Source organism: Cajanus cajan, chromosome 5 (genome assembly GCF_000230855.2).
Source record: "Cajanus cajan strain Asha chromosome 5, NIPB_CcT2T_4, whole genome shotgun sequence".
Taxonomy (NCBI): Eukaryota; Viridiplantae; Streptophyta; class Magnoliopsida; order Fabales; family Fabaceae; genus Cajanus; species Cajanus cajan.
The window spans coordinates 71,365,889-71,379,624 of NC_138521.1; the positions used below are offsets into that span (position 1 = coordinate 71,365,889).

Below are 13,736 nucleotides of genomic sequence, written 5' to 3' on the forward strand. Positions count from 1 at the left end.
TGTCTTTAATAAACCGAGTTATTTATGCTTCTGAGTATTTTACATTAAAATATATTGTATTTGAAGCATATGTCTTTAATAAACCAAGTTATTTATGCTTCTTTGCTTGCTTCTGTGTATTTTACGTTAAAATATATTGTGTTTGCAGCATATGTCTTTAATAAACCGAGTTATTTATGCTTCTGAGTATTTTACATTAAAATATATTGTATTTGAAGCATATGTCTTTAATAAACCAAGTTATTTATGCTTCTTTGCTTCTTTGTCATCCGCACAAGCCATATTCGCGACAAATAAAATCTCCCAAGGTAAAATGCATAAAATTTAAAATATATTATTATCTTCCATGCAAAAGTGTTAAACCAAGTTAAGTTCGACTTTGAAAAACAAGTTCATATAAAATTCAAATTTGAGTGGAACCGGCATTTCTAACTTGAGTTATTTAACTCGTCGGTGTTCAGTCTTTAGATGAATGTCTAAAATCAATTCTTCTAATAAAAGTTGAGACTCATTTGTATACCCATTCTTACTCTTTGCTTTTTAAAAATAATTCTATTGAAAGATGATTTTAAATTTCACATCAAACGGGCCGTCTGAAATCAAATTAGAGCCGTAAAACAAAGAACATCTATATTATATATTATTAAAATGGATTCATGTATTAGAATATGAAGAGGGAATTAAAAAAACGACAAACATGAAAAGAACAAATGCAGTCTAAAATATATCCAATAGATAGACTATCTCAAAGCAAACTAATATAATAATTAGAATTCCTACAACTTATTGACCAAATGCAGGACGCATACCAACTGGCACATTGGTTATCAAGTCGTCTCTTGCATTGCAGGCCTCTTTCCCGGATTCACCATTCGAGCTAAGTCCTCACAGCACCATGTCCACTCTGAATGAAGAAAGCAACAGATGGAAAAAGATTAGCCACTTTTTAAGCCAAAATTTATCAAATTTAATCTTTCTTTTACTGTTTATGTTATGTACATGATTATGGACCGTGGACCGTCCCAAAAATATGGTATGTAATCAATTAATTTTCAAAGTACGATACTAGTAAGGATTAAATGCATAGTAGACCTAAACAGATGGAGGAATTTCCACTCCAACAAGTGAGGAGGCATTTGAGGTAACATCGCCAACTAAAGCTCCACTCTCTTCACTATTTAACTGCTCAATAACATTATTATTATTCTCTTGGACAGACTTCCCTTTTACAGGGATGAGAGGAGATGAGGGCCGTTTAAGATCAAGGCGTTCAATCATTCGTGCAACACCAGCAATGCCTGCATTCATCTCACGCTGAACACCTTTACTCAGCTCTTTCACTGAGGCATTACGTGCAATTAACTTCTCTTTAAGACCACGAGTATTTTTTGAAATTGATTCCTTACATCTGTTGCAACATTTCAAATACACATATATCAGCACCATCGGGATTCTAAACTTATAACAATAGCATGCAAGAATCCACGCACAAACACGTTTACCTGGCTGAAGCAGCAGAAAGTTTGGATTTGATGGACTCAGGGAAGGAGAACATCTCAGAAGTGTTTAGTTTCCTAGCACTCTCAGGTGATGGCTGGCTATAGACAACTCTGAAGATGACCAAGGAACACAATGAGAAATCAATAAGTAAATAGAATACTGAATGAAAAAGATTCATGCTAAACAATTGACTGCACTGCCTCATACCTGGGTTTGGAAGGCATATCACTCTCAGAAGAAGTATCTGTTGCAACCATTCCGACAGAGGAAAAAGCAGATGTTGGAGGTTGATTGTGAGCAGCAGATGGTACACCAAAAGTTGGTGAAGTACCCCCAGAAGGTGAAGTTGTAAGTGTTGGTTGCATCCCTGAGGCATGCATAGAAGTGTTAAAAACTAGAACCTCGGAAGGACCTGCTCCAGGGGATCTCTGCCTTTCCCTTCTGCAGATATAACGAGCTCTACTTGCAGCAGCAACTATGTGCTGCATAAGTTGTTCATCAAAATCAGAGTCATCTGAACAAGAATCATCCTGCTACAGAACAATTTGCCTCCCATCAAAGAATGATCATATATTTTCGTCAAATCAATGAAATAAGACTCATATCAACATAACCTATACCTATAAATAAAAAATAGTAATAAAACAAAACAGAATAACACTTTCAATTCTTAGGTATGTCACTCACATGGTCATTGTTAAGCCGTTCAAGGGGGCTACGAGAATTGTCGAATGCGTGTGAATGCACAGTCCTTGAACTTAAGCATTTTTCAGCCTCAACTGCAGTTAGAAGCTCTTGGCTACAGAAAAGATGGGTGATTGATTAAAAGTTAAAACTATAAGGCAGTCTATCAAAAGACATGAAGAGAGAAAAAGGATGGAGAAGTTTTCTAACACAATAAATACCTGGCAGGGTCTTTCAAGATAAGTAACTGCCAACATATAGGGCATTCTTTGCTTCTCTGTGACCTTAAGGGGGAAAGAATTTTAGTCAAAAGCAAACAATTCACACCACTTTTCACCACTTCATGTCTTCAAAAAGAAAAGGCTAAAAGATCAGACATTAACTATCTATAGAGCAATTAGGCTTACCATTCAAGAATACAATGCAGATGATATTCATGTTTGCAACTGGTAATCTGGAGTTGAAAAAGAAATACGTCAATGAATCTCTTTTCAATGTTTATATTCAGAAGGTAATACTTGACATCTAGAGACTGCAAAAAAAAAAAAAAAAAAAACTTTGGACATTCTACAGCTTGCAACTAGCAACTCATCCACATCAAGCACTGTGCCGCGATTGGACTTAGACAGACCCATAGCACATGACAATATAGGCATCTTCTTGAATTAGAAAGATTAAACACTAGGTTTCAACCACAATGTTAGTCCTGAAACACCCAACTAGATCAAAATGTTAAATTAATTGATGCAAGAATGACAGAAAAAGAAACAGACTGGCAGACTGCAAAAACACACATTATATCACACAAGAGTAAAAAAAATAAAAGGCATACATTTTATTAAAGAAAAAGGACCCACTAATATAAAATGTTAAGTAAATATTAGACACACAAACCTAGTACCAGATCATGTTTAAAATCCAATAAAGAAAGCACACGAAGCAACCCTAACTTCATCACAGACAAGTTTCATTAGAGGAAGAAAAAAAAACAATAAGCCCAGATAAAGGAATCACTCGTTCAAGTTTGTAACTTTTGGTTAAACCCAGATGCAGAAACTAAAAATAGAATCAGTTAAGGTAATGGGTAAGGAAAAGAGTGTGACGGTGGATCATACGGTGGCGGGGTCATCGGTGCCGAAGGGCTCAAGACATATGCTGCAGGCATCCTCGGAAGCGTCGTCGAAAGCCGCGGAAGATGACGGAGTTGAAATGTGTGACATAGTTAGAGGTAAGGGAGAAGATGAGGAGGAGATGAAATTTTCCATGGTTGGCTACGGAGAATAAGAGAAAACAAAGAAAACAAGTGTGGAAAAGTAGAGGGCTTGTGCTTGTGAGTGAGTGTGTAAAAATGTCAAAGACAAGAATTGTGAAAAGAAGAGAAAGGCAAACGTAGGAAAGTTCCCATTCAGACGCTTTGATTTGATTTGATTTCGATGGAATCCAATCGATCCACCTTTATAATAATTGCTTTCTGTCTTATTCTATTTTATCATTCACGCCACAGTGATACAATTATTTTTCAAAAGATTGTTATTCATATAATTAGTTTTAAAAATTAGATAACATAATTTACTTAGGAAAAAAACACTATGACGGGCTAAATAGATAATATAATTTATGAGCTTCATTCACTCAAAGTAAGAAATATATGTTACAAAATAACGTAGAATTATTGTTTTTGAGAAGGACTAAAACAACTTAAATTTAAAAGATAAAAGATAAAAATAAATATTTTAAAAGATAAATGATCATATTAAATCTTAAAAATAAAATAAATGATAAAAAATATAATTTAATCTTTCTTTAAACTTGAGATTAGTATTTTAAAAATGATTTATATATATTAAATGCGACTAATTATATTTTTTCATAAAATGTTTTTATAATTTTTATAAAAAAATTTCCTAAATAATTTTTTATTTATCATGAATTAAATTTTAATATTTAAAAAAATATTAATATTTAAAATAATTTTCTACTATAATATATAATATTTATCTAAAATTTAAAATATAATTTATATATATATAATATTTAAAGATAATTTATATATTTAAATATAATATTTATTTATATATATAATTTATTATAATTTTAATTATATATAATAAATATTTAGCATGTGAAATATACATCCTAAAATATTAGTTACCATAAAATTGTGTCAAATAAATTAAGTAAAATTATATTTTTAGTAGGATTTAATTTAATTTTATTATTTAAAAGGTTCAATTTATTTTTTATTTTTAAAAAATATTGTCGCTCTTTTATCCAAATTAATATTAACGACATTAATAAAATTAGATGAAAGTTAAATATTAAAATTTTTTAAATTAAAGGACTAAATTGAATATTCTAAAAATAGTGAAATTAAATTAAACATTTTAAATTATTTAATTTCATCATTTAAATTTTAAACCATGATCAATATTATTCTTCTATCAAATTTTATTAATATCATTATTGTTAATTTGAACAAAAGAGCAACATTAAATATTTTAAAAAAAATTAGAGAACTAAATAAAATTATTTAAAAATAGTAAAAATAATTAAATCTTAAAAACAAATAAAGAGATAAATATATAATTTAATCAATAATTTATGATAAAGAAAAATTATTTTTAAAACAACATATATTGAGTTATTGAGGATGACGACTAAATTGTCCCGAATTTTCACTAAGAAAAAAAAAAGTAGGTTAACTTTGTAGCTCATCGCCAAAAAAGCAAACTATCCTCGGCGTAACAAATGTGACTAAAATCTATGCTAAAATAATTTACATAAATTGTGTGACATGATTTATGGGAATTTGATCTTTACTTAATAAATATTCCCCGCATGTTGGGCTAAGTTAGGAAAGTATTGATTTCAGCAAGCACTTGTAACGTGATCACCATAAATATGATTGACTCAAATAATAGTACACCAACGAGCATAGGCTCAGAGAAATGTGTTTTTTTGTTTGGCTTGACCAAATCAACCTATAGATTAAAAAAACAATAATTCAATCTATGGATTAATGTAAAAGGTTTTTTTATTTATTTTAAAAGTGAAAAAATATTTATAAATAATGCGAGTTAAATTTCGTCCCAAATTTTAGTTATTTAAAATTAATTATAACGTTTTTTTTTTTTTTGTACTACACTTATTTTTTCGTTTTAAAATAACTAAAATAAAGGGAATAAACCTGATTTGTCCAAGCAACCCATCGTTGAAGGTCAAAGTCAAAGTCATGACCACCGTCCAAGATTGAACCAAAGCCTTCTATATCCTGCCGTTCAAGTTAAAATGAGTTTAGCTCGTCGAAATTTCTTTCATCAACGATTAACTTATTAATATTATTAAGTTTAAATACTTTTTTATTCATGTAATTTGATTTATTTTCTCTTTTAATTTTTATAATTTAAAATATTTATAATTAATTTTTATATATAGTTTACTTTTTAGTTTTTATTATTATTATTTTATTAAAGTCATTTATATTGTGATAATATGTCAAAAATTACTTTGAAGTGATATTTTTAATGTAAATTTTTTTTATTTAAATATTTTTTATCTCTATAATTTTATTTATTATATTTTTCTAATTTTTATAATTCCATTTAGTTTTTGTTTTAGTTCTTCTAGTTCACAATATTTTTCTCTCAATACATAGTTTTTTTTTTCATTTTACTCCCCATCATTTATTTATTAACGTTGTTTCTTTTAGGATGAGGTGGTGAATACTACTTCCAAGTGACATTTCTAGCATAATTTATTTTACTTATTAAAGTTACTTTATATTATATTTTATTATTTAATTACAACAATTTTGTGCTCAATTTTAAATTGGGGATATTAAATTTTAGTTGTTCCTTTCTTATGGCTAGAAACATTATTAGAGTCAAAAGTGTAGATATTTCGGACAATATAAGGTTTGAGTTCTGAATAATACAATAATATAAACATGAGTCATTTTTTCTCAAGAGAAAGAGAATAAAATTTAGTGAGTAATGATAACAATATTTTTAATATTGTGTTTGGTTGTGAAGAGAGAAATAAGTAAGAAATAAAGTAGAGAGAAATATAGGAAGAAAAAATAAGAGTAGAAATATGATAAAAATAAGATTGTTTGGTTAAAAAGAAATAGGTAAAAATAAAAGAAAAATAATATTATAAAATTATTTGATTTAAATGAATACAAAATAAAAAAATTATGATTAACAAAAAATTATATTTTTACCCTTTTGTTATGTAAAAAAAATCGTTGCACTATATTTTATTAGAACAAACATATGTTTTATTCGAATAAATAACTCATTGACGTTTTATTTGAACAAAGGCACTTCCCTCCTCATAATTAATAAAAATTTATAATTTTAACTCACTTCTAAAGCGGGCCAACTCAACTGGGTCTATTTTGGGGGCATCTGGTTGCAGGCCCACATAGAAATAAAGCAGCCCTGCCCATTTTGATATTTTGGGAATTACTGTGTTTATATGAGTAGCTTGGGAGGTACACTTCCATCATCTTCGTTTATCTATCAATCCATCTATCTATCTACACAGTACACATAACATGGACACCAACACACTCTCACTCTCGTCACTTCTTCCTACTTTGGGTCTTCTTTCGTCTCAAAAGCCAACTTGTACTCGTTACATCCTTCCTTCACATAAACATTTTTTCAAACACTTTTCCTCCACTACTCGCACCTTCAAGTTCACTACTCCACAAGCCATTCTAAACCCCCCTACAGCGGTCACCACTCCCACTCTCACACAAATATGCCAACCGCATGTTCCTCAGCATATATTACAAAGGCAATTTCAAAACCATTTCCCACTTTATTTTTCGTCCCCGCATTGCTCTGTGCTCATCATTTGATAAATATGTTTCAGGATGGAAGAGATTGGATATGTAATGCCCACCGATATCCAAAGGGAAGCATTGCCTTACCTTTTTTCAGGGCGTGACTGCATACTTCATGCTCAGGTTATTTTTATTTTTCATTTACTTGCGTCCTGATCGATGTTGATGATTGTGTAACCTTATTTTTATTTCTTATTTAGACAGGTTCTGGGAAGACACTCACGTACCTGCTTTTGATCCATTCCATCATCAATGCTGAAAAATCCTCTGTGCAAGCCTTAGTTGTGGTGCCCACCCGTGAACTTGGCATGCAAGTAAGAATGTTTATGGGTCATAGTAGCTTGTTGATTATCCATAGTGCTACATAACCCGGGGGGCGAGGGGTATTTCCCTTTGAAAGTAAAATTACTGAGTGCTAAAAAAATTTGATGACAAGGTCACTAAAGTTGCTAGGACATTGGCTGCAAGGCCAACTGGAGTCGATGGGGAGCACAAGTCATGTTCCATCATGGCTCTGCTAGACGGAGGAACACTGAAAAGACACAAGAGTTGGTTAAAGGTAGAACCCTTTTATCTCGTTTCTTCAATGACGTTTATTGAATTTTATTGTATTTTTAACCAAATACATTTGGTGACTGACAAATGGTTACTGCTGCAATTTTTGCATTCCACTTAAGACTACAGGATATCCTCTTTTGTAATCTTTTATGGAGATTATTTGAGAGATAATGAATTTGCTTCTTGCTTCTCATATTTTCCTACTAGTCTGATTAAATTTTATTGACTCTTACTTACAATATCAAATGATCTACTGCAGACGCAATTCATTCATACTCTAATCTCTTACTTTCTTTTATATTATACCATTCTTTGGCATCCACAGATATTTACGGATGCAAAGTATTTTGAATTATATACTCAAATGTCAATTAATTTTAGGGTACTGATATTTTGGTATATGCTAGAACTACTAAAAATTATTTCACAGCTTAAAGTTAATTGAATTTGTTAAGCAGTTACAATTTTTAAGAGACAATTATTTACTGAGAATAGTTATCTATAATCTTGTAGATGTGGACAATTGGCCATAACAAGGTATAGAAAAACTATGCTCTCAGGGATATTTTAAGTCTTCTATCGACTGTTTGGCCCAATAAAATGTACTCTAAAACCTTACTGAAGTCCGTGAAATGGATTGCATTGTCTATATGTTTATATTGCAAATGATTAGTGGATGGGATGATGGGCATCACCGATCAGGCATCAATGACCAATTACTTATGTTCTGTTTTGTGTTTTTTTATGCTTTAGACCTTTTTAGGGAAATGGATTAAATTCCCTAATAGTGTGTTTGGATGAGGAATTTTACAAATTCAAGGAATTTTAAATTCTTGGTATTTGAATTACTTTGATTTCAATTTCTATCATTCTTAAAATATTTTGTTTGGATGAGTCAATTCAAATTTCTTAAATTTTAAATTGTTAGGTTGAATATGATAATTTTATTCCATCATAGTAAAATTAATTTTAAAAATATATTTATATGTTGAGATTTTTAAATTAAATTTTATAAAAATAAATATTAATCCATTTTTAAATATTTAATAATTTTAAAATTAATATTAGATAACATTTAATAATTTTAAAAATTAATATTAGATAATGTTTAACAATTTTAAAAATATTTTTGAATATCCAAATAATTAAAAGAATGAAGAGATAAGATAAAATATATAGGTGAAATAAGAAAAACAAATATGAAGAATTTCAAATTCTTCCATTCTCGGGAGAATTTGAAATTTTACTATTTTAAGGAATTTCACAAATGCTTGAATTTCAAATTCCTTGTAAATTCTTCATCCAAACAAAGCATTTCACCTCAAGGAATTTGAAATTCTTCAAATAAATGAATTACCCTATATAAATTCCTCATCCAAACACACCATAAAAGTCCATGTAGTCCTTAATTTTTGTGTAATGTAATATAGATAATTTTATGTTTTGAATATTATAAATTTGTAATAATGGAAGTTCTTATGAAAGTTGCTTATGACTTTCATATATGCTCTGTTTAACTTATTCAATAAGCTTCAAAAGCTTATCAAAATAAGCTCTTTTTTTTTTTTTTTTTTTTGTTTCAATATGCTTTAGTCTATGAATTAACTCTTTTGATAATAGTTTATTGAATAACTTCTTAATTAAACTGTTTACCCAAATGCATCACAAACCTATATTACATGTGACGTGATAACAATATATGCTAGCTCCTATCGAACACTGCTTCCATTTACATTTATTTTTACATTCTCCTTAACTGGACACTGACATCATTATGTCTTATAAAAATTAGAGAAGACCCTTTTCCTGCTCATTTTGCTTGTTTAACCTCAAATTTTAGGCAGAGCCTCCAGCAATAGTGGTTGCAACAGTTGGGAGTTTATGCCAAATGCTTGAAAGACATATTTTTTCACTTGAAACTGTACGGGTGCTGATTGTTGATGAGGTAAATGTTTTGATCTGTAGATGCAAAAGCAAATTTCCAAATTTGTCTCGATTTCTCTGTCTCCATGTGTGTTTTAAAGTTAAAACATACGACTGCACCACCATTCAGCTATAATTGCATTTAAAAGTTTCATAATTTGGGCAAACGAAATAAATTAAAGGTAGTTTAAAAGTGTTTTTTAGCATATTAGATTTCATTAGTTCCTCATTTCCATGAGTGGAAAGAGGCATTCACACCTTTAGGAACTTACAAATTGTGAAATATGAAAATTACAAGACCTGAAATTATATAAGCGCTGCCAACTTCTGTTTTTCCTTCTACCCCTCAGTAATTTCATAAGTATTTATTTCTTATTATTTTTATTATTGTCTGCATAGGTTGACTGCATTTTCAATTCTTCAAAGCAAGTGAGTTCTCTTCGAAAGATTTTGACATCATATTCTTCTTGCAATAACCGTCAGACAGTTTTTGCCAGTGCATCTATACCACAGCACAACCGATTTATTCATGACTCTATGCAGCAGAAATGGACAAAAGTATGCTGAATTGCTGCTCCGATTATATATTTGTATTTTAGGTACCTTAACTTTCTCTCTGACTTCCTTATTTGTTTTCCAGAGAGATGTGGTCCATATTCATGTCAGTGCTGTGGAGCCCATGCCATCACGCCTATATCATAGATTTATAGTAAGAAATATAGATTGCTGAAGAAACCTTTTGTATTTCTAATTTTCTACCATGTAAAAAATTATGTGCCTTTCTCTTTTAATGCACGGTTAGCATGTCTGCCCTGCCACCCTTTAACCTTGGAAAGATATATATATAGAATTGTTTAAACTTCAATTACATCTTTTTGTAGGTCACTCATTTATTAAAGACCAACCTTTGGTATTATTAGCTAATTTCTAATGCTATTTCAATTATCAGATATGTGATACCAAAAGAAAATTACAAACCCTGTTATCCTTGATACAATCTGATGCACCTGAGTCTGGCATCATATTTGTTGCTGAGCAGGTATGCAAAGAACTTTCTCCTTCTCCTTCAATTAGATTATGCAATAACGATTTTGCATCAATTGGATTATGCAATAACAATTTCACATCAATTTGATTATGCAATCAGTAGGTCATATCCTTGGACTGGATGATATTTACTTGAAACATGTTACATTAGTATATGACTTACTTTCCTCTATAATTTTTCAGAGCATTAGTCCCAGCCATGAGAAACAGTTAAAAAAGTACATATTTACTGATAAAATAATTCTATCTGGTCTTGCGTAACTATTATCCAATGCATATTTCAAGCGATGAATCTTTCCTATGTTGTATTGGTATTTTGTGCTGGTGCTGTTGGATTAGTTATTTCTTCTTTTATTTTTTTTATCACTTTTGTCTGTATTCCCATTTGAAATTTATACTCGAGTAGTTGTTATTGTCATTAGTGCTTGAGCTGTAGAATAGTTTCTCAGATCAAGATTCTCTAAATTGCAATGTGCACTTAAGATAGTAATTGCATTGCTGATGACCATTAATTAAAATTTTGTTTAGTTTTGGACAAAATCACAAGCTCATGGATAGCAAACTATAGATTTATTATGACTATAATTTTCTCGATATTTTTTCTGGTGTCATTTTAGAGGATACTAAACCTTACATTTTTATGATCATTTTCCTGTAACACTGCTTTAAATCCATATTCATAGGACTTGGTTGCTTGTATTGATCATTATTTAACAGTTGGCACCTTACAAATTATGTCTTCATTTAATCTGTTTGACTCACCCAAGGTAACATGTTAAATGTTATCTATCATCTGATATTACATTCTCTGTTATGCAGTCTGAGAAGTCAAAAAAGGCTGGAAATGCTCCATCAACATCCCTTCTGATTGACTTTTTGAAGACATCATACCAAGGTGATTTAGATATCCTCCTCCTTGAAGACAAAATGAATTTCAATTCACGAGCAGCTTCACTGTTGGTAAGTTCCATTCAGTGGATTGATATTAATATGAGGTTTCTTTGGTGACCCCCTAATTATCTATCCCCGTGCATTATTGACCACTGTATTCTGCATCCAAATTCATTTTTACAGTCATCCTTCAGTCTTTAACTTACAGGTAGGTTTGAAATAAGTTTTAATTAACAAGTCACTCTTGTTCTGAAAGCCAAATTGTACTGGTTGGTTCTACTAGATTAACTGGGATTCTGTGGACCAGCAAGTATAGGTCTTCATAACACAGTCAATACTTTCATAAAACCTTAAAATACTAGTACTATTTTCTCTAATACTCCCTTTCCAATGCATTCTCTCCTATTGCATGAAAGTATGTGATTCTTACTAAATATGTGGCTCTTATATTCTCCATTGGTGGATCCCTTTCCCAAACTAGTGGGACCAGCATAAATTTCAAAAACTAATAGGAAGGAGCATGTTCAAAAGAGTGTTAGAATGTGTGTTGGTAGCACTCTTCAACCTTGACATTACTGCTTTGGGAAATAAGTTAGTAAACCAAACTTTAAGGGAACTCCCTATCATGAGTACTGGCTGAGGATGATATTGACCACAAGTGGGGAAACTTTACTTCAAGCGTTACCCCAGTCCTTTGCGTAATGTGTACCAGATTTTATTTCTTAATGTGACTGCTGTTGTGGAATTAAACCTTCTCATCAAAATTCTTAACCCTGGTACACAACCGTATGCTAGAAGTATACTTGTTTGGAGATGGTAGCATAAAATATATATTTTTTGATTATGAGTAAATTGCTAGTTAAAATTAGGGGGGAAATGGGTGGTAACAACAGTTTGCTGTCTCTTTGATTCAGGAGGTTAGAAAGGGAGGTGGCTATCTTCTTGTAGCGACAGATATAGCTGCTAGGGGAGTTGACCTTCCAGAAATGTCTCACATTTACAACTTTGATCTGCCAAGGACTGCTATAGATTATCTTCATCGAGCAGGGCGAACTTGTAGAAAACCCTTTTCTGACATCAATTGTACTGTTACCAGCATTATAGTTTCGGATGAGCGATTTGTCCTGCAGAGATATGAAAATGAGTTGATGTTTAACTGTGAAGAGCTTGTTCCATAAACCCTGGCTAAACTCTTTGAAATATTTTAAAATATCATATGGGCACTGATATAATGTTAAAATATCAACAAGTTTCTATAGAAAAACACAAATTCTGGACTATACCAAGATGGAATGGGTGCGTGAGATTTTGAAGGGAAAGACAAGGGAGGATAAAATTTTTATTTTTAAATTAAGTTATATTATGTATGAAAAAAAAAACTAGGACATAAATGCTTTGGAATGTGATTTACGGAAGAAGGATTTTGCTTAGACCGAAAAGAATGGGAAAACAAAATCTTCCCTTGGTTGTTTGTCGTTTACAGCAATGGAAGAAATCGTTGGAATGGGACTCGCTTCTATTTTCCTGCGATGGTAGCACTCGAACAAGAGACCACTTCGTCATTCTCTGGTAACTGCTATGTCCTTCAGTTCTTGTCTCTTCTTTCACCAATATCCCATATGTTTTGTATATTGTTGGCCATTATGGAGGAAAGTTGTAATTAAGGACAAACTTATCATTTAAACAAAAAAAAAGCTCTCTTTTTCCCTTTTTACTCATCCAAATTATAGGAGGGAAACTTCATCCTTTTTTCCCTTTTAATTTCTACTAAGAACAAAAAATTCTATTTTTTTTCTTTATTATCATGCATCTCTTATTTTGTCTTATTTTCTTTCTTCCTCATTTCTTCATTCATCCAGATTCCACAGCGTAAGTTTATTTCAATTTATTATTTAAAAATATATGAACATGCACAATATGTATTGAAAATGGAATACGAAATAAAAATTTTGCCCTCCCCCTCTCTTTGAAACTCAACTCTCAAACATTCTTTTATAATAGTGGCTGAGGAATTAGTTGCTGGAATTAGTCTCGACTTTCAGTAACATCTGAAACTGAAGGTTACTAAAGTATAAGACTTGAAAATATTTACGATTAAATCTACTTTTGGTTTCTATAGTGCTGTGAATGTGCAATTTTAGTCACTCAATTTTTTATTACAAGTTTGGTCTCCATAATTTTTAAAACTAAGTAATGTCATTCTACTTATTAACATGATATCCAAAATTAAAAGTTTAATTATTTTTTTGTTTTAATAGATTATAAAATTTAATTGAAATAA

General features: G+C 30.8%; 2 protein-coding genes across 6 annotated transcripts; one reads left to right on the forward strand and one right to left on the reverse strand.

The window, feature by feature from the left end:
- Positions 1-604: 604 nt before the first annotated feature.
- LOC109809775 (E3 ubiquitin-protein ligase RHF1A) lies at positions 605-3,617 on the reverse strand. Of its 4 annotated transcripts, none has more exons than XM_020373172.3 (8): positions 3,300-3,617; positions 2,592-2,638; positions 2,406-2,468; positions 2,188-2,299; positions 1,708-2,030; positions 1,503-1,610; positions 1,093-1,408; positions 605-904 (listed from the first exon to the last, which is right to left on the reverse strand). In XM_020373172.3, the coding sequence occupies exons 1-7, from the start codon at positions 3,447-3,449 to the stop codon at positions 1,093-1,095; spliced, it is 1,119 nt and encodes a 372-aa protein (XP_020228761.1). In that variant the 5' UTR covers positions 3,450-3,617; the 3' UTR covers positions 605-904. The 4 variants fall into 4 exon arrangements, with proteins under 4 accessions (XP_020228761.1, XP_020228760.1, XP_082932020.1 ...); XM_020373171.3 differs by having other exon boundaries at positions 1,708-2,033; XM_083075894.1 differs by lacking the exon at positions 2,406-2,468.
- Positions 3,618-6,672: 3,055 nt separating this feature from the next.
- Positions 6,673-13,165, forward strand: LOC109808672 (P-loop containing nucleoside triphosphate hydrolases superfamily protein). Of its 2 annotated transcripts, none has more exons than XM_020371766.3 (10): positions 6,673-6,987; positions 7,066-7,159; positions 7,237-7,350; positions 7,473-7,595; positions 9,435-9,539; positions 9,917-10,075; positions 10,158-10,226; positions 10,467-10,556; positions 11,384-11,524; positions 12,370-13,165. In XM_020371766.3, the coding sequence occupies exons 1-10, from the start codon at positions 6,743-6,745 to the stop codon at positions 12,631-12,633; spliced, it is 1,404 nt and encodes a 467-aa protein (XP_020227355.1). In that variant the 5' UTR covers positions 6,673-6,742; the 3' UTR covers positions 12,634-13,165. The 2 variants fall into 2 exon arrangements, with proteins under 2 accessions (XP_020227355.1, XP_020227356.1); XM_020371767.3 differs by having other exon boundaries at positions 6,942-6,987; positions 7,241-7,350.
- The last annotated feature ends 571 nt before the right edge of the window (positions 13,166-13,736 follow it).